General features: G+C 39.3%; 1 protein-coding gene across 1 annotated transcript; it reads right to left on the bottom strand.

The window, feature by feature from the left end:
- Positions 1 to 4,439: 4,439 nt before the first annotated feature.
- Positions 4,440 to 19,894, bottom strand: LOC119741556 (isoaspartyl peptidase/L-asparaginase-like). The gene is made up of 6 exons (XM_038217358.1): positions 19,693 to 19,894; positions 14,014 to 14,156; positions 11,693 to 11,853; positions 10,292 to 10,425; positions 6,356 to 6,466; positions 4,440 to 4,999 (listed from the first exon to the last, which is right to left on the bottom strand). The coding sequence occupies exons 1-6, from the start codon at positions 19,892 to 19,894 to the stop codon at positions 4,797 to 4,799; spliced, it is 954 nt and encodes a 317-aa protein (XP_038073286.1). The 3' UTR covers positions 4,440 to 4,796.
- Between the last annotated feature and the right edge of the window lie 1,798 nt (positions 19,895 to 21,692).

Here is a 21,692-nt window from a genome sequence, read left to right as displayed (position 1 = left end):
GGGTTAGGGTTAGGGTTAGGAATAGGAATATGTGCAGTCGGAACATAGGGATGTCGGAACATAGAGGTGTATGTAACCCACGGTGCCATTTTGGACACCACAGATCATTGTTTTGTCATGGAAAAGTCCTGGGAAATCCTGGGATATAAAGGTATCGTGGAAAGCCCTGGCATTTTGTTATTTTACAAGGAGTTGTGGAAAGTTGACGTTCCAAGAAAATTGTCATGGAAAAGCCGTGGAATCCTGCACAACCCATACATTTATGTGATTTACTTATTTATTTCTTGTTTATCCTGGGGAGACCTTTCAGTGGAACACTGTTTTTCAAAGGTGCCCAGCATTTACAACAAGCATACAATAGTATAAAAACAGAACAAGCAATAAGCACATTACAAAGATATAATTAAGAAGATTAATACGCAGTAAAATGAGACAAGGTTAATCACGGTTGTTACATTGGCAGTAAAAAAAGACAAAAACAAGACATACATGAACCATATAATATTAAACTATCAGGTTTGTGTGGATGCGCTTAAAACTGGCAAGAGTGGGAGCTAGCAACGGATGTTTAAGTGTCGCAGGGAGGTTATTGAAAGAATGAACTCCACAAGATGCAAATTTACGTTTTCCCGAGTTAGATTTGGATAACGAAGAAACCTTGAGAAACAGTATTGTACGAGTGGGTACTCGAAACAAAATGAAAACAGTTACAAAGTTGAAGAGACAATTTGGATGTTAAACTCTTATATACTAGAGTAGTTAAGTGAAAATCTCTCCTTTCACTTAGAGATTGCCATCTAACAGAGTAGATAAAAGATTGTCAGTGGGGAATCTTCAGGGGAGGCCCATGATAATTCTACCAGCACTGTTTTGGATTTTATCAAGTTTGATGATGTGTAATATTTGGATATATGGCAGTCTTCCAGTTAGCTTTCCTGTTTCCCGTACTTTTTCTTTATGCATGTATGTTCAGTACTTGTTGCATGTACATTGTTCACGATTGTGATGCTTTTATGGTACTCATGACTGCTGTGGTCTTGTGTTAACCACTTTACGCCGGGATTAATTTTGCCAAAAATTTTGATGATTTTTTTTTTTGCAAAAGGCAAAATTTTTCAGCCAACTTCTGATATGTACAGCCAAACGCCATAAGTACTGATTCGCAAGAGTCATTTCTACAGTATTTGTACAAAAATCTTGCCGAAATCTCATATGTTTCAATAAATTGTACAATAATTAAATAGGCTGTGCACAACGGCCAATTGAAGATAAACACACCGTCCATCTCCACAGACTTCACGGACTTAGTGTGTACGAAAGGCACGATGATCTGATACACCGTGCCCTCTGGAAACGTGCACACAATAGGGAACAAAAGATAGTATACGTCTCCACAGGGCAATTTCTATAGATGAATACGTCTCCACAAGGTTTTCACGAAATAGATATATGGATTTTACTAAAAAATTACGAATTTCCTAGCTATGTTGATCCTTCGCTAATGGAAGAGTTTTAGAAAAGGGATATTAAGTCCAAATTTCAGCCAAGGAAATTAATTCTGGTTAAAATAGGAGCATTTTTAAACTACACTTTCAAACTCGAAAACTGTAGTACACAACAAAGGAATGTCTCCACAAGGATACAAATTCAAGTATGTGTGGATAAACGTGTTAAGACGTCACCCAGAGGCAATACAAAGCAATCTTGACATCTTAACCCATCAGCCGTGCCTGTGTATAAAAATTCCCGATGCCCCCCCCCCACCCAAAAACCCACAGAATTTGCTGCTTGCCAAGCCAAAACTGTCTTTTTTGAAACAAAAGAAAAGTGTAGATGACCCAATTCTAATCCCTTGTTCTCCCTTGACCCTACGGCTTTATGAAATGTGAACAAATTGGTTATAAAAAAAAAGAGTCCCTTGCCTGGCCAGTTGGTGCCCCACCCCCTCTCTTGTGTACTGTAAATTTGTTGTCAAAAACAGCGTAGGGATTGGTCATGGAAAGCTTAATCTTGTTCTGGAAAAAAATTAGTTTCTTACAATTGTTGATTGTATAAAATATAATTACTAAGCGGTATGGTTATAGACCCTATTTCCTATATAGCCAATGAGGGCGCTGTTTACCTCTTCATTTTGGGGCGCAAACAGACATGTGTCTTATGTTATCATTATTGCCTCATTATTGGATCATTTGATTTGGAAAGGGCAAGTCTCTTTCTTTCCGCAAAGGTTTAAAGTCCTTATCTTTTTCACACGCTGTATAAAACCTAAAATGTCAAATTTAAACAAAATCCAGCTATCATGAATAATAACACGCAGTACTAAGGCAAAAATACTATTTTTCACTTTTATTCAGATTTATTCAGTTTTATTCAATAAACATATCTTGCACCAAAAGTTGTGAATTTTATTCACCTTTAAAAGCATCAAATATGCAGAATCCTGCTTTGTATGTACTTTTATATATATTGCAAATATATGAAAATCAAAACAATTAAGACGGCCTGATGTTGCGATATTTACAAGATCTTCCTCCAACCCTGAATGTTTCTGTGCCCCCTAAGGCCCCCCCAAAAAAGTCTCCAGTTTCTGGTATGGAGCTTGCCCAAAAAGTGGTGCGGCGATGCATTTTTTTTCCTGTTTTTTTTTGCTTCAAATGTCAGCTGATGACTGCAAATGGTGCCCGACTAAACTTAGTGCTAATATTATGGGAGACCAGAGAGGCCACATAAAGCTTATTCTCGATCATAACTCCATCTAAAAACACGTTAAAATTGTGCAGCAGCAGGATTCCAGTCAAACCAGTGAGTTTGGCGGTTTTGAGACATCATCTTTCATTGAAAAAATAACTTTTTCATTTTGCCGACGCGCATGGCTACGGCGACGCGCGTGCATACCAGAAACCGGAGACTTTTTTGGGGGGCCTAAAAGGTTTGTTTGTTGTACACTGTAATTTTACCTCTGAAGATCTTGTTAACCAGTTCGCGCAGGGATTATTTTGATACTGATCAGAGCCAGGCGCGGGATTCTTTTTCACGAACCTCGAGGCCAGACGGGTTTGGGCAGTCAGCTGCGGGTAGCACACCCTGATATCGCTGCAGGTCGCTGACAGATATTTCCGGCCTCGCTCGTTGCATGTTATCCGTCATCCGTTTCGAATACCGCAAAACCTTTGCGTGTATACACATCATCCGACGTGAACTGGTTAAGATCGCAAGGTCAGGCAGTCTTATTATTTTTTTTTATTTGTATATTTCAGGTCCATCCAGTCAGAAAGCAGTTTGTAATTCATTTTCAAATATTGAAAATTTACTGCTAGAAATACCATGAACATTGTTTCAATATACATGTATACAACAGGTTAAATGACTTCTTTTTTGTACTGTTACTGTAAGTGTTGCATAGGTCTCCAATGAAAATAATTGATTGAAAGATAATGTACATTTGCCATTATTGCATACCGGTAGGTCTCCAATGAAATTCCCTGATTGAACGATAATGTAAATTTGCAATTATTGCATACCGGTATGTCTCCAATGAAATTCCCTGATTGAACGATAATGTAAATTTGCCATTTTTGCATACCGGTATGTCTCCAATGAAATTCCCTGATTGAACGAAAATGTATATTTGCCATTATTGCATACTGGTATGTCTCCTATGAAATTCACTGATTGAACGATAATGTAAATTTGCAATTATTGCATACCGTATGTCTCCAATGAAATTCACTGATTGAACGATAATGTATATTTGCCATTATTGCATACCCGTAGGTCTCGAATGAAATTCACTGATTGAACGATAATGTATATTTGTAATTATTGCATACCGGTAGGTCTCCAATGAAATTCACTAATTGAACAATAATGTATATTTGCAATTATTGCATATCGGTAGGTCTCCAATGAAATTCACTAATTGAACGATAATGTATATTTGCCATTATTGCATACCCGTAGGTCTCGAATGAAATTCACTGACTGAACAATAATGTATATTTGCCATTATAAAAGACTGGATTAAAGTCGTGATGCGATCAAGCTAAATGAGTCGTTTGTCGGGAATTTTTATTTGGAGATACAGGCCAAAATAGGGCCACTTCATCACATCACTGCATCACATCTCTTGGTGTTCCAACTTCCATAATTTTTGAACTAAAGATGGCACCAGCATGCGGTTTTCATAGCAGTAATGCTGAGATTGTGCTCTTTTCAAATCTGTAATTAAAAAAATTTGACCAGGGTCGACAAACGACTCATGTAGCTTGATCGCATCACAAATTATAACATTTTTTATCCCAGACTAATGCTTATCCCATTGTAATCAAGAGGATTTTCATTAAAACGGTTTTCAATGGCATACAAACTCCTGAATAAATTTTAAAAATGGGCAATTCCATGGTAGACCTGGCTACGAATTTTTTTTTTTTTAAAAGTATGAGAAATTAATCAAGAAAACCCAATTTTATCAAAATTTGCCCTTCTCACTGTGTGCCGGGCCGAAATCCGTCAGCCGTAGCGCCTACAGCATTTTGCTGAACAATGCACATGGGTTGGGTCGGCAAATAATTTTTTTGATCGTCTTCGAAATGTTCCTTAGAGATGGTTCAAAAAGTAACACTAGCGTCCGCAACAACAGATTAAGCTGAAATTTGGTATATACTTAGATGATATAAGTGTTCAACTACTCGTGAAATAACAATGTTAAAAAATGTGTCCACCATCTTGTTTTAAGTTTTTCTATAATCTACGAAGGAAAAGAACAAAATGCATACCCATGTATCCACACAACTTCCTCAGTACGTCGTGACAAGATCTTCCCCCGGAGACACCCCATAGTGCAACTCTCCGTTTTGTACCGACGCCCAGGTCATGCCCTCTGTGTTGAAGTAATGCCCAATCTCGCCGTTGTTGCTGATTGCGATACCGCCTGCTAAAGAATCCACTCGTTCCTTCATGTATGCCAGGCCTTTTTTCAGTGCCTCTTGCGGTGACAAGCCTGCAAACAGAGAAAATGTCTACTTTTAAAATACTTATAACATGATGATGTTGCCAACTCTATTCTAGAGGTACTCATTGACAACAGGTGGTTTGTGTTAATAATACTTAATATTGCTCAAATAGAAACAATCATTTTTACAAAACTAAAAGGTTAAAGTGTTTGATCTTCCAACGGACTATGTCTGCAAACTTCAATATCGTATGTTTTGATACAGCTACATGTAAACCACGGGCTTTAGAATATGCCTCCATAATTACCAATGTTCAGATATTCTTACCTGTACATTTTTATTTTACATTCACAATGGACAATGTAAATATTGAAAATTGATATTGAATAAAATGGAATCTTGCCACTTGACCTGTACCAGTATATGCTAAATTTTGTATGTGCGTTTGTTAATGATGTAAATCGAGATGAATTGAGGACAGGAACCAAATCGAGAATGACCTTGATTAGAAAACGTGTACAAAACCAATGAGAGCTGTTGCAAAAAAAGTTAGAGTATAAACAAAGGAAAAGGGAAGAGGAACAATAGAATATCCTTGATTTACACCATAAACAAACATGCGCGTTTATTTATGGTGTAAAGCAAGGACACGCACGTGCAACATCTTCGGTGAATGGAGGACAGGAACCAAATCGAGGACGACCTCGATTAGAAAACTTGAACAAAACCAAAGAGAGCTGTTGCCAAAAAGTTAAAGGACAAACAAAGGAAAAGGGAAGAACAAAAGAAAATTCTGGATTTACACCATAAACAAACGTGCTAGTGTGGGCGTGTTCATCTATTCAAACCATGGACTAAAAAGTACCAGAGAACAAAAGAGAAACAATAATCGTCCACAATTCCCAGCATACGTCCGCGATTGGGGTCGTGTACAAAACCTATGGGAGTCTTCCTTAAAAGTTGGGGTACAAACAAAAGAGGGACGATAGCACGTCCACGATCGACGGTGTGAACATGACTGGGTGTGTGTGTGTGTTTTAATGGATGACTAATTCTACCCCAACCAAAAAAATATTAAATTGAACAAAGAAATTGTGTGCAGTGTGGATTACCATATTGTTAAGTAATCTAGCGGTCGCAAGTTCAAATCCCGCTCCAGTGGCTGGTGTTGTACGGTAACTTTGGGCGTGATCCCTGGCTACATGGCATATACGGGTTTATGGTTTCTGACTAGCGCCCCTTGAACAAAGATACTGACAAAATGGGCGACCACTAACATAGGGCTGGACAGCTCAGTTTAACAGTAGAGTGCCATTACGGTAAATCTAGAGGTTATGCATTTTCAAATTCTGCACCACCAGGCAATTTCTTTGTTTAGTTTACAATTATTAATGCCCACCTACCTTGCTCCATGTAGAAAATGATGTTGCGAGCCAGGGTGACTCTAGCTATGGCCTCACCGTGACCTGTGGTTGACACAGCACCCACTGCATTGTCACAATAGCCACCACTCCCTGCAAAAAGCAAGATCAATAATAATAATAATAATAATAATAATAATATTTACTCTTTTCGCCCCAATAGGGTGACTTTCCCATAGACTTGTGCACAAACCTAAACTGTCACCTAACCCAAGTTTACCTTATGTTTTTTCCACGAAATTTAGTATTTATACTAATTGGACCATGAGGAATCGATCTAGATGGTTAGCGACAGCAAAATTCCTTGTCCTAAGGGTCGTTTTCATAAAAGGGCGACAGTTATTTTGTCGCCTCAATAAGGTGTATCCCCCTATTGTGGACGGAGTTCGCAAAACCTGTCGCCCTATTACAGTAATAGTAGTAATAACAGGCATTTATATAGCGCTTTTACGCCACAGCGGGTTATCAAAGCGCTTTACAATTATTATTATCCCTGTTTCAACGGGCAAACACTCCTAAAACCTTCTCAGCTCGATGCTGCCTGTTAGGCGCAAGGAAGCTAAATCATCCATGCACAATGACCATCTCTGCCCTCACAGGTACCCATTTACTCCTGGGTGGAGAGAAGCAACGAGTGACAAAGCGCCTTGCCCAAGGGCACACGCACCATGACCCCGCTAGGACTCGAACCCACAACCTGCAGCTTTACCCGCAGACCACGAATCAGTGCCCTTAACCACGAGGCCACAGCACTCCACCAAAAAGTTCTTCTATCCAAAGGCGTCGATCGCTTCTCAAAAGTAGGGGGGGGGGGGCATACCTTGATCATAGGCATGCAACTGGAAATTTAGAAGAAAAAAAAGAGTAAACTCCAAACCACACAAGACTTTGTGCAGTATTTTTGAATGTGTAATGGCATTCGGGAGAAGTAAAAAATGAGGGAATCAGCGGATCCGAGGAAAAGTTGCATGCCTGTGATCAGAACAAATGCGAGCGCGAAGTGCGAAGCACTTACGGTGTGGGGTTTGGGGCCAGCTTAAGGGCCCCGAAACAATGGATTCTAGACACTCTCTGTGGTGGGATCTGAGGCAATTTTTGACAACTGTAACTTTTTTTTGTAAGCAAAAGATACTCATTTAAACATTTATCAAGGTTGGAGTCATTGAATCAGCTACTATGAGCTTAAGGCAAAAACAATTTGAATTCTAGATGCTGTGTGGTGTGATCTGAGGCAATTTCTGACCACTTTAACTTTTTTTTCTAACCAAAAGATACACATTTAAACATTATTTATTGAGGTTGGAGTAATTGAATCAGCTACTATAAACTTCAGGCATGGGGTTCGGGGCCTGCTTAAGGGCCCTGCAAAAAATGTGGATTCTAGATGCTCTGTGGAGCGATCTGAGGCAATTTCTGACCACTTTAAACAATATTTTCATAGCAAAAGAGGCATTGTAGCACATAATAGGGCCCTGTATTTAAAAATGAGACACGAGTTCAAAAATCTGGGGTGGGGGACATTTGATATTGTGTCCCCCATCTGTCCCCATCTGATTGTACCATTTTTTTTGAGACAGGCTGTACTACATGTATACATCCTGAGAAAACAGGGCGAAACATATCCAGATTTTTGGGGGCTCATTGCCAACTCTACGGAGAGTGCTTTTCAGGATGGCACGGCGTGCTTCCATTTCATTTGATAGGTCAAATCTGGCTCAGCTTTTGTAAACAGCAATCTGATTGGTCAGCAATTAGGTATGTTAGTCCATATTTGGAAGTGCTGAATAATTAATCTCCCAAGGTGAAAATAGTTACATGTAAGATATGGACTGGGTTTGCGAGTAAGACTACGCTTGAATCCTTCAAAATGCACAATATGATTAGCATCAGGGATTTCAAATGAAAAAAAAAACCACGGAAAATGCTGCCCAAAATGTAGGGCTGTGCCGAATATTCGAATATTCGAAGACCTCTGCAATCTCATGCAAAGAACTTGATTTCTTTTTTCTGTGTGGGCCTTTGTATTTTCCGTTTTATGTACTTATTTTGAGGACGTACTGCTCGCACAGGGTCGCACAAGAAGCGGTACATTACACTGTAAAGCGAAGCCAATTCCCCCAAAAGTTTTCCATCGCCTGTTCAATCGTGTCGAATGCACGTGGTTATAGGGAATCGCCTTGCACGCAGTATGCTGCCCACATCACGTGGCGGTGTTGTAGAAAATTTGTCATGAACCCCAACATTACATTAAAACGTTTTGAAAACCTTGGTTCATTTACGTTACGGACTCTGGGATTTTTCTAATAGAATTTCTTGTTTACTTTTAGGGGTAAATTTATTATGGCTGTTAGATGTTCGCCTCAATGCCTCCGTAATTATATACATGTACATGTACAAAATAATCTAGTTCTCTCAACTGATCAGAGCACCCTTTTATCGAACACATTTTCGTTCGCTGTCCGTCAGCTTTGTTCGCTGGGTTAGTCTGCTAATTGCACCCAATATTTGCACAAATAAAACATACATAAACACTTCAAAAACTAGTTCAGCAATTATACTTTCAGTAATAATAGCGGGAACCTCTGGCTTATGTCCTCCAAGTCGAGCAAAACGCAAGAAAAAGGGCAGACAACAGAGAGGATTTCAAACTCAAAAGAGCTCTCATTTATTTCGCCAGACAGACTTTGCGGTCAACTCACCGCACCGCACCCCTGATTCCCAGCATAGAAAACCACAGCTAGACAAAATGTATCAAAATTTTGCAAGTTGGAAAATCCAAACCTTTTAGTGGCCTATCTATTAGAAAGTTATCTCCAGAGCACGCACTTAGCCAGACAAAAGAACCGGGTCAGCGCACCTGTGCCCTAATTAGCCCGCCAACAATGCGCCCGCCGGAGCTCGGCTGGCGATATTTTTTCCTTTAGGTGGGTTGCTGAAATGTCACCCTTCGTGTTTTGGGTACACAGCTTATAATACATCCCCTGTGGGCAATCAAGGAAATACTGCTTTGCACGTGTCAAGCTGGGGCGTGTGTATGCCACGCCCACGCCCATTATTTGCATAAACTTAAATATGCATTTACAATTCAAAGACCCATATTTCATTGAATAAAGACACTAAATATCATAGGTTTTTTTCTTGGAGTTTTTGGTTGTTGAGAATAAGTTTATTTAAAATGATATAAAATCATTTCCTCAATTCTTGGTGACAAAAGTGTGATTACTATAAAAGTGATTTTTTATCCTCAATACTGTGACTAGGAAGTACACCGTTTTGTAGACTTCAAGAAGCTTCCAGTAATAGATATGCTCGGTTCCTGTTTGCGAGTTAAGGGTCGGAGAGTCACAATAGCTGACGCCACCCGCCGTGTTTGGGGATCACGGCTTAATACGTCCCCCATGCAAACAAGGAATCCGTCACTCTAGCTTCTCTGGTAATTGTTAATCTTTAAATTACTGACGACTGAAGAACAACTGATTGTTGTCAAATACCTGACTTACCTGTGAAGAAATCATGCATGGCATGCTGACGTGCTCACGTACGTTGACTGTGTACATATTTTTGCTTTTGAGGGAATTTGGAATGGCCAAATAACCGAATATTCGAATATTCGATCGATTGGAAGGTCGAATATTCAAATATTCAATTATTCGAATTGACTCAGCCCTACCAAAATGTCCTGGACAGATTGATTTTTGGTAGCATCAGAAACGTTCCAAGCAAAATAAAATGGTCCAGGAAGCAGTGGTAATAGACCCGAGATTAAACGACGTCACAATTTTGTTTACATTCATGAGCACTTTCTTATGGGACTGAGCATGTGATTTTCCATCCCACCTGGCTCCCATAAGAAAACACACATGTGTTACAAAGTGTGACGTCAGTATGTCTCCGGACTATTGTGGGGGAGGGGCTTACCAATGAGGGGGGTGTCACCAACACGTCCGACCATTTGAGCTGTGATTCCGCCCGTGGAGGTAGCGCAGGCAACGTTTCCGTGGGCATCAACCGCGACGGCTCCTACTGTGTCATGGTCATCCATACCCATCTCCCTACAAACCAGATTTAACATCTCAATTATAATTGTTCTGTAGAAGCCTGTAGAAACATTTGGTAATCATTTGGTACCCAGAAAGTACCTCCCGTTTTAATGAAAAAAAATCCTTGTTCAAAGTGGAGATAGGGCTTGTCCCAAATACCCTGTGAAATTATTTCCCTAGACATGGATTCTATCAAAGAAAACATCATTTAACCAGTTCGCATCGGAGGACATGATAACATGCACTGGCTGTTTATGCCGGCACATCCGACGAGTTAAGACATCAAGATTGCCTCCACTCACCTCCGGCTGACGTCTAAATACACTAATCCCTCGTGCATCAGTTTTGTACATGCACACAAAATCTGTGAAGTCTGTGGAGGCGGACTGAGTGTTGATCTTTTTTTTGTCCGTTGTGCATGGCCTATTGTTGTTCAATTTACGCTCCAGTGCACACCCCGGAATATTAAAACATATGAGTTTTCGGCAGTTAATATCGTTCAAATACTGTTGAAATGACTCTTGCGAATCAGTATTTGTGGCATTTGGCTGTTACGTACATCAGAAGTTGGCTCGAAAATTTTGCCTTGAAATTTTCGGCAAAAATAATCCAGGCGCTAGTAGTTATGGTGGTTTAAAAGAGTGTGCATGCAGGCGAAAAGTGTCCCGGGGGCACTTGCGTTAGTAATGAAATCCAGTTACAAGACCCCAAAAATTGTGCATGTGTTTCTCTGTCGCACAATTTCACCCAGACAAAATCATTATGCTCATTGTGTGTCGGCCATTTTGGAAAACATACTAACGAATCAGGAGTCAGGACTACCGTTTGCCTTTTTGTTGCAATGTTAGAGGCAAGTTCCAATTTTCACAAACGTTGCCAACGTTGACACAAATTAGCATTGCTTGCTTGAATACAATGTACATTCCTATCAGATAGTTAATTTGCTCTTTTCACACTTGCGCCATGGGCATGCAGAGCCTCGATCTGGCAACTTTATACACAATAAATACAGCCGCTTCAGTGATTCCCTTGTCCGGGTTTCAGATCACTGAACCGGCTATTTTCATTGTGTAAAGTTGCCAGATCGAGGCTGTGCATGCCCAATGGTGGAGTGTGAAAAGAGCAAATATTGAAGTGTTACTGAAATAGCCTTAACAGTCCTGAATCCTCCAATTTCAATACGATGTTGCATACCCCCTAGGGAGTTAGAGTTAATGTGTTCAATGTGGTTGATTACAAACTAATTATGTTTTGATACTTTTTGAGACATTTTATTCACCTCTCTTTATACAGATACTTGACGGATGATTGAAACTTTTCATTCTCTTTCAGGAACTTGCGTTTACTCTCCGTGATGAGTTCTTCCGATGGGATTTCGGGCACCCCCATCTCCCTGGCAAACTTGTTGGCTCCGTCGCCAACCAGTAAAATATGCTCTGTCTATAGAAAAGAAAAGAAAATGTTTACCGAGTTTAGCGAGTTATTCAATTCCAGAAAGGCTATAGGTTACAAGGTAGCAATCAAAGACAATGGCAAAGTAAAATCACATCAAAACAAGTTGAATGGGGAGTCAGGTTGGCGTAGCGGTACTTTCCTCGCCTTCCACCGCTGTGACCCGGGTTCAAATCCCGCCTGGGCAAAAATGTGGATTGGGTTTTCAGTCCCTGCCTGATTCCGTGGGTTGTCCCCAGAATATTCTTCTGGGCTTTTCCTCCCACCTCTAAAACTGTAACTTCTTCTCATTGACTTCTCTCCACAGATTTCTTCAGGCTTGCAAGCTACAGTGCCTAGGGCGCTTTTGAGGAATCCTTGGTTTCATTACCAGAAATGATTTATAATAATGTTAATAATATTAATTTGAAGACATACATGCCTAGGAATATAAGATAATTTGCGTTTCATGCATTTTGTTTGTTTCCAATAATAACACTACTCAAACCTAACCTGTTGAAGTTTAAGATCAGTGGATAGTACACTTTTTGAGAAAACAGTGAAAAGCCATGGGCAGGCTTTTGATCATGAAACACAATCTCGTCGATAGCACACTTTATTTCCAAAAATGAGTAAGGCCAGGCCTCAAATTAGAATCCCTTCCTGGAGCGCTTGGGGTTGAGCCCGCCCAGTATGTCAACGGGATTTGGACCTTGGGTGGAACTGATAGCTCTAGGGCCCAGATTAACTCCACCAGGCTTCTGCGTCACGCTCTGGCTCATCACAAAGGAACCAATTTTGTTGCCTTCTTCAGGCAACAATGAATGTGAGCTTCAAAGAGTTGGCGGCCAGTAATCCGTCATAACAGATTTGAGTGGAATAACTCTTCAACAATGACCAGACTTCAATCTTTGTTGCCTATCGTTCAAATCCTGAGTCACCGGTTCGGACCGATCGGGGTGTCACGCATCAGTAACAGGGCGGCTGCTGGCGTCACACCAATCGGGGTGAAAGGGATTGGCTTACCAGGCCCAGTACCCAAACGGTCTGTAAGGGGCCGTTCACAATTATCAACATTTACACAAGTGTACAAAGAGTACACTTTTTCAAGACCCCCCCCCTCCCCCCTAAAAGTGTACAAAAAAAATGTTGATTTTTTTTTTCACACAAGTCTATATATAGACACTTGCATGTGATTTAAAGGGTTTTTGTAACTTTTGTAGATCAAGTTTTTGGCCATGACATGTGACACCGGCCTTTAAAAACATGCAGTGGATACGGACTATACATGTACAAAGTACATTTTCATGTACGTGTGTAGGACAATGCCGCGCATTCTGTACACAATACGTTCATGGGATGCAATGCTGGGCCTGGCGCGGCATCGGTTGCGGCTGTCGGCTGTGGCGACGGGCGAGAACACAGATCGACATTAAAAAAAAAGCGTTAGGTGGGCATAAACGGGCGAGAAAAGATATTGACATTTCAAAAATAAAAAAAAGGAAGGCTGCCATTAAAACCCTCCCCCCCCCCCCCCAGCGTACGGTTTGTACGCTCGTGAAAATGTTGATAATTGTGAACGGCCCCTAATCTGATGTGATGCCAAACGACTTGACTGATTGTTAGAAATCACCTACATTTCTTGATGACAGCAAGCCTAACAGAATAATATCAAGGGGTGTTTAGGCCCCCCCCCCCCAAATATTTCTGCTTCGGATTACATGGCATTTGAAAATGGGGTAGGTAGGTAGGGAATTTTTTGGGGGAGGGGGCAATTTTTGTGAGTATGACCATATGGAAGTGTCTGCATGTACTCAGGGGTGACAGGTAGTAATTGATGATTTTAGGTTTTTTTTTTTTTATTTTTCTCCAAAAAATTGGGGTGGGGGGGGGGAGAAGCTGTTCAAAGCAGACACTCTTGGATATTATCAGACAAAAATGGGTGCTCTTTGTTGCGGCGTACATATATACGATTTAGCCCGCATGACAAAGATTGTATTGACAACAATTACTGGGGGAGCTAGGTCAATGATCCTGCTGACAAAAAAACGTATTTGTGGGGAATATGACATCCCCCACACCCCTCCAGTAGCAACGACCATGGTGGTGCATTTGCCGACTTGGGCCTAATGCGACTGAGAGAAAATATTGTCAAAAACAATGCTTCACCTTTTCCATGACCAATCTTGCAAGGCTAACGGGGTTCTTAATGTTTTGCACACAACCCACGCTCCCTGTCCGTAGATCCGCACCCTCCATGATGATCGCATCCATCTCAATGCTGCCCTCTACAGTCAGCGCTGATCCTTTACCTAATACAACAAAACCAATTAAAAGAAAGTTGTTACCAATACTGTCCAAAAAAAAGTATTTTTGAAACATTGGATTTGTCTCAAGCCTAGGGATTCAGGGGACTCTCGGCAATAGTGATTTGGAGGATAGTCAGTGGGCTTGTGGTAGCCCAAATATTCATTTTCAGGATACATTGTTTGAAACTCTCAGGATCACTAAAACCTCAAAAAGTTCAAAACAATGCCATTTGATGCCATTTTTTTTCTGACCCTTTTATGGGCGAAGCCATGTCTTAAAACAATTGGGAGGCTTTGTGCGCAAAAAATAATTTCCCTTTTCTTTCTAGCACTTGGACAGCTCACCCAAGTGCTACATCACGAAAAAAAAAAAGATTCCAGACTTTTGTCTCTTCGAGGGTGGGGCCAAGGGCGTCAATCGCTTCTCAAAAGTGTGGGGGGGGGACCATACCTTGATGAGTACTAATGTGAGCGTGAAGCGAGAAGCCCTAACAGCGTGGGGTTTGGATTTTAGACACAGTGGTGCAATCTGAGTTTCTGAGTACTAAAACCAATTTTTTTTTTTAGCAAAAGATCATCTTTTAAATATCATTTTCCAGTTTGGAGTCATTTTTACCCTTCGCTATGACGATTATTCCCCTCATTTGATACCAGTGGCAAAATTTTTTTACCCGCCATGTTTATGGCTTTGATCTATCAACGCATTGTATATGGTAGTATGGACTTACATCATGTACACATACAAACACGTACGTGAAGCAGGGGCCGGGACACGACCGCGCGCGATCTACATGCGGAGTTTGTTAATACAATGCGTTGATAGATCAAAGCCATTAACATTATTCAATGATTGCGGTACGATGTCTGGTTGAATTTCACGGATTTGCAACCCACAAAGTAATCGTGAGTATCATTGAAGGCTTTGAAGCCCCATTACTTTGTCTTTGACATGTGGAGAAGCCAGTAGGTGCTTTCAAAGGTAGTTTTGTTAAAGGGAATATATATACATGTACATCATTTGCTTTTACTGTAATTTTCAGAAATTGGAAATATATAGCAAATACAGTTACACTGACTTTTTGAGGTTTTGGGTTCGAAAATGCTATAAAAACCAAGAAAAACAATCATTTTCCTGTAGTCTGGTTCCCTGACTCCATATAAGAAGAAACAGAGCAGTTTACATACATTGGGGAATTGTAAGGTCTAGGAACCAGTCTAGCTGGCTCGTACCCGTTCATAGGTTTGTAATCGATTGCAAACAAGTGTGATGGTCAATTGGGGCCAGTATTTGAAAAAAAAGCCAGTTTTTTCCAATGCTGATCGGCCGATCAGCATTGGAAATTGATACAAAAATACCACTTTTCTTGAAAATGACAGTATTTACTGGTATACCAGGTGCCATGATTTTACAGGATGCTTTACAATGTCATTCACTAACAGTCCAGCAAGGTATTTCAAAATGATTTGGTAGTTTTATTTTTTGATGTTTGCAAATGTTATACTTTCCCTTTAAGTATTTTGCGTGATTTTTAGAAATTGTTACATTGACAATATTTCCTTAGTGGGTCGCTAGTACGACAGACCAACATCCCAAATGTCAAAAAAGGAGTTCTAGCGACCACATCCCAAATGTCAAAAAAGGAGTTCTAGCGACCCAGTTAGTGGGACTAGGGAGGACCATTCATATCATCAGACCAGGTTGATGAGTAAATGAGCATATGGAAGACTAGGCCCTAGACTAGAAAAATTTGAAGCTATATTTGGGTAACAAAAGCAGATGCCAGGATGGATGATTTTCAACAGAGCCGGCCATGGGCGTCTCTTAGATAAGTACTAAGTAGTCCAATGCATTGAGCATGAATCATGCCCGCAATGACTTTTGAGTGAATAGAAATATAATATTCTCTGCTTTTCCTTTTCAATTCAGCGTATGTGAATTTATCTGACATATAGTTGAACTTGTTTAACACATTTGGACTAATACTAGCCAAGTTATGTGTAAGCTTGGAAAACAGGAAAAATTCAATAAATTGCAAACAATTAAAAGTGCAATCCTCTTCTTTTGGCAATTTTCAATGGTCCATTTAATTTCAGGAAAATGTTTTTCAACTTATGTGTGTTTAATTATTGTTTTGGTATGTGCTGAAATTTTTTTTTTTTCCCAGGCAAAACAAACAAAAAAAAGTAGACCTACCGGTACATATTATAACTGCATTCCGCATACAAAGCTGCATGGACATGTGTTTTAAACCTAAGATTTTTTCTTTTTAAAAAGAAACAATTTGTATTGGCAATGGTTAAAGTTGTAATGACATAATAAATACACTTAAGAGGTGAAACAAAAGGATTTACTAAACAAAAAATAAAGGGAAGTTTCCTTATTTCCTCTATTTTACTAACTTATTTATATGCTAGACCAGTGTTGGAGAAAATAGTCTGGAGACGAAAAATAGTTACATACACTTTGTGCACAAGGAGTCGGGGCACCATACCATATTTTAAAAATGACACTTTGAGCCATGTACACTTGGGCTGGGGGGTTAATACAAAAGCCCATTAGCGCCACTGCAAGTATATATGTTGCAGATTATGTAATTCGTTTTAAAGGATTATTAATTCGTTATAACGGATTATTAATTTGTTATTACGGATTATTTTATTCGTTATTACGGATTATTAATTCGTTATTACGGATTATTAATTCGTTATTACGGATTACTAATTCGTTATTACGGATTATTAATTCGTTATTATACAAATAACAAATGTTTGTGAGTGCAATGGTAAGAATAATTTCACGAGGTGACAGATTGAATGTTCTATTCCACGAGGCGAAGCCGAGTGGAATAGAACATTCAATCTGTCACCGAATGAAATTATTCTTTCCATCGCACGAACGTAAAACATTCGTTATTTGTTTTATACAACACCTGAATAAATTCTCGTCATTTGATTGGTAAATTATAAACTACAATTTATTTTGATTTTAAAGATGTTGAACTACCCCTTCACGAAAATGTTTGAACCCAACGCTGTAGCGCTGGCTCTTTGGAACAATACGCGCTACGCTGAACGCGCACACCAGCATGCATTTTGCACGCAAATACCGCGTCATGGAACAAGCGCAAAGTAAAAAGGTTTAACACATGGTCGCACCGTGCATTATACCGAATAATAATATGTCACGTGATCTACAATTCACCAATCAGATGACGGGGATTTATTCAGGTGTTGTATAATACGGATTATTTAATTCATTATTACGGATTATTAATTCGTTATTACGGATTATTTAATTCGTTATTACGGATTATTAATTCATTATAACGCATTACTAATTCGTTATTACGGATTATTAATTCGTTATTACGGATTATTAAATCCTTTTTCTACGGATTATTAATTTGTTATTACGGATTATTTAATTCGTTATTACGGATTATTAATTCGTTATTACGGATTATTAATTCATTATTACGAATTATACAACACCTGAATAAATCCCCGTCATCTGATTGGTGAATTGTAGATCACGTGACATATTATTATTCGGTATAATGCACGGTGCGACCATGCGTTATACCCATGCGTTATACCGTTTCACTTTGCGCTTGTTCCATGACGCGGTATTTACGTGCAAAATGCATGCTGGTGTGCGCGTTCAGCGTAGCGCGTATTGTTCCAAAGAGCCAGCGCTACAGCGTTGGGTTCAAACATTTTCGTGAAGGGGTAGTTCAACATCTTTGAAATCAAAATAAATTGTAGTTTATAATTTACCAATCAAATGACGAGAATTTATTCAGGTGTTGTATAAAACAAATAACGAATGTTTTACGTTCGTGCGATGGAAAGAATAATTTCATTCGGTGACAGATTGAATGTTCTATTCCACTCGGCTTCGCCTCGTGGAATAGAACATTCAATCTGTCACCTCCTGAAATTATTCTTACCATCGCACTCACAAACATTCGTTATTTGTATATTAAGTCTGATGTTCTCACACGTGGAGAGCACGTGACCAGGGGCCTATGTATATAGCGCCGCTAGGCGGCGCTATCTTTGCATACGTTTGCTTTACACCAGCACCACTCCTGTGCTATACTAAGTTGCCGAGTAATGACTCAGAACGTATGAGTGATTCGTAATAACGAATTAAATAATCCGTTATAACGAATTAGTAATCCGTAATAACGAATTAAATAATCCGTAATAACGAATTAATAATCCGTTATAACGAATTAGTAATCCGTAATAATGAATTAATAATCCGTAATAACGAATAAATAATCCGTAATAACGAATTAATAATCCGTAATAACGAATTAAATAATCCGTTATAACGAATTAGTAATCCGTAATAACGAATTAAATAATCCGTAATAACGAATTAATAATCCGTTATAACGAATTAGTAATCCGTAATAATGAATTAATAATCCGTAATAACGAATAAATAATCCGTAATAACGAATTAATAATCCGTAATAACGAATTAAATAATCCGTTATAACGAATTAGTAATCCGTAATAACGAATTAAATAATCCGTAATAACGAATTAATAATCCGTTATAACGAATTAGTAATCCGTTATAACGAATTAGTAATCCGTAATAACGAATTAATAATCCGTAATAACGAATTAAATAATCCGCAACATATATACTTGCAGTGGCGCTAATGGGCTTTCGTAGGTTAACGGTCTCAAATGATTTTTTAAGTATTTTCCCTATGTATATAGCGCCGCTAGGCGGCGCTATCTTTGCATACGTTTGCTTTACACCAGCACCACTCCTGTGCTATACTAAGTTGCCGAGTAATGACTCAGAACGTATGAGTGATTCGTAATAACGAATTAAATAATCCGTTATAACGAATTAGTAATCCGTAATAACGAATTAAATAATCCGTAATAACGAATTAATAATCCGTTATAACGAATTAGTAATCCGTAATAATGAATTAATAATCCGTAATAACGAATAAATAATCCGTAATAACGAATTAATAATCCGTAATAACGAATTAAATAATCCATTATAACGAATTAGTAATCCGTAATAACGAATTAAATAATCCGTAATAACGAATTAATAATCCGTTATAATGAATTAGTAATCCGTTATAACGAATTAGTAATCCGTAATAACGAATTAATAATCCGTAATAACGAATTAATAATCCGTAATAACGAATTAAATAATCCGCAACATATATACTTGCAGTGGCGCTAATGGGCTTTCGTAGGTTAACGGTCTCAAATTATTTTTTAAGTATTTTCCCCTTGATTCCCATGGGTCACTACATATTTTGAGGGGGGCAGCTAAAAGAGTATGGGCTAATACCCACCCCTACTAATAGTAATACAAAAGTAATTTAGACAGTAGTAGGAAATTGTAGGATTTCAATTGAACATGTTGAGGATTATTGAGTATGCATTCAACTTCAAGCCAAAGAACTAGAACTTAGATTAGAAGCAAGAAGTATGAGTTTACGAATTAACATGACATGGCAAAATGACCTGCACCCTGCCTCCATACCTGCATTGAACAATGGATTGTCTTCCAAGGAGCAAACAGCTGCCTCCACTGCATCAAGTGCCGAGGACGTCTGCCCGGCGAGATGTTTGTATCCCGCCCGAGCGGCTTGCAGGATCCCGGCCTTCAGATCATCGATAGAGACGGGACCCAGGCTCAACGCACCGGCGCCGCCGTGGACTACGAGGGTCGGTGTGGGTGCCATAGAAAACTCTATCTGATCACTCGATTGACCAACCAAACAGCAGTGAAAGTGTAGCAAAGTTGATCCGAGCTCAACCTGGCTAACGAAAACCTGGCCTAGTTTGTTTGACCTTGACCGGTGTCGACCTGCATATATGCCTGGCGCGCACATAACGGTAGCTAGCTACCCATATATGGTCACAATGTATCAACTACATACACATACCCGGTACCCGTATACAGTGTACCATTGTTACGCCCCAACTATGGTATCGGTCCCAACTATAGTTGGGATCGTCCCAACTGTAATTCCACAGTTGGGCTGGCCCAACTAACTATAGTTGCGAGTCATCAAGGGGGCCCATCTATAGTTGGGCGGTTGGGCCACTCCAATCTTTTTATTTTGCGGTGTTCCAACTATAGTTCAGATTGATGTACAATTATAAAACATTGATACACGTCTGACTTTACTTGGGACCATTGAAATTAGCTATGGGTGGGGCCCATCTATAGTTGGGCCACTCCAATTGTTTTTTTATTTTGCGGTCCCAACTATAGTTTACGTTGCTGTACGACTATAAAACATTCCCTACAGCTCCGATACACGTCTGACTTTACTTGGTACCAATGAAATTAGCTATATTGATGGGGCCAATCTATAGTTGGGCCACTCCAATCTTTTTATTTTTCGGTCCCAACTATAGTTTACATTGATGTACAACTTTAAAACATTCCCTACCGCATGTTCCTAGGCCCCCCCCCCCCTTAGCTCCATGTTGGAACTAATGAAATTAGCTATTGGTGGGGCCCATCTATAGTTGGACAACTCATCCAACTAGGCAGTACCACGTGGCCGGCCCTGCGGCATGCATGCACGTGGTGCCAGCGCCGCGGAACAACTGTCGCACTATAGTTGGGACAGTCCCAACTATAGTTGGGACCGATGCGATAGTTGGGGCATAACACAACACCATAAGAGAATTCGGGCCTAAAACTTCATCAATCATGTTCAAGGGGGAAAAAACACTTCAAAACACCCACTGTTTAGAGAGAACATAGTATTTAGAGATGTAACAGAGTCATGTATTGTCTCACAAACGTATTAAAATATGATTAAAAATGGAGGGCGAAAAACATTTTGTAACTTTCAAAACTACTTTTTTTCCCCTATTTGTTACGCCAAATTTCCACCTATCATTGAATGACAGATTTTATCCTTGCAAGGCATCAGCCTGCATGGGCATGATATCTGGTTGTTTTTGTATGTTTGTAAATTTGGTTTTGTAACTGAAATTACCCAAAAAATTGGAAATTTAAGTAAAAAAAAGAAAAAAATGACGTACGAAACATCTCATTTGCAGTTCAAGCTTATAGGGAACACAAAGCCCGGCACTGCACTTCAACAATCTAATTTGGCTCAAGCAAAATTGTTTATTTCAGAGACGACTACAATTTTTGTTTTTACAAATATTCATATATACAAATTCTGCTCTATATATACACATGCTAAAATATCTTACTTCAAATAAGTATGAAAAAAGCACAACTGGGAAAGGTTGTGTAATATAGGCCACTTCCGGAATAACAAAATTATTACATTTACAATGAATTACACTAAAGTCATTGAAAGACAGATCAATTGATTACTTCACTGACTGATCGGCAAACACAGTATGTGGCAAATTTCTTCGTGTGTAATACGCAAAATAAGGAAAATAATCTTTTGACAATGTAATACAGGAAAATAATCTTTGACAATTATAAATGGTATCATATAAACTGATGTAATTACAGGCCACTTCCGGAATAACAAAATTATT

Source organism: Patiria miniata, unplaced genomic scaffold (assembly GCF_015706575.1).
Source record: "Patiria miniata isolate m_02_andy unplaced genomic scaffold, ASM1570657v1 HiC_scaffold_5, whole genome shotgun sequence".
NCBI lineage: Eukaryota > Metazoa > Echinodermata > Asteroidea > Valvatida > Asterinidae > Patiria > Patiria miniata.
This window is presented reverse-complemented; position numbering and strand designations above follow the sequence as displayed.

Excerpts from the sequence above, each read along its gene's own strand:
- LOC119741556 (XM_038217358.1), bottom strand. The coding sequence starts at position 19,894 with ATGGCACCCACACCGACCCTCGTAGTCCACGGCGGCGCCGGTGCGTTG. Across the intron at positions 14,157-19,692 it reads CAATCCATTGTTCAATGCAG|GTAAAGGATCAGCGCTGACT; the intron begins GTATGGAGGCAG and ends TTGTTGTATTAG. Across the intron at positions 10,426-11,692 it reads AAGTATCTGTATAAAGAGAG|GGAGATGGGTATGGATGACC; the intron begins GTGAATAAAATG and ends TCTGGTTTGTAG.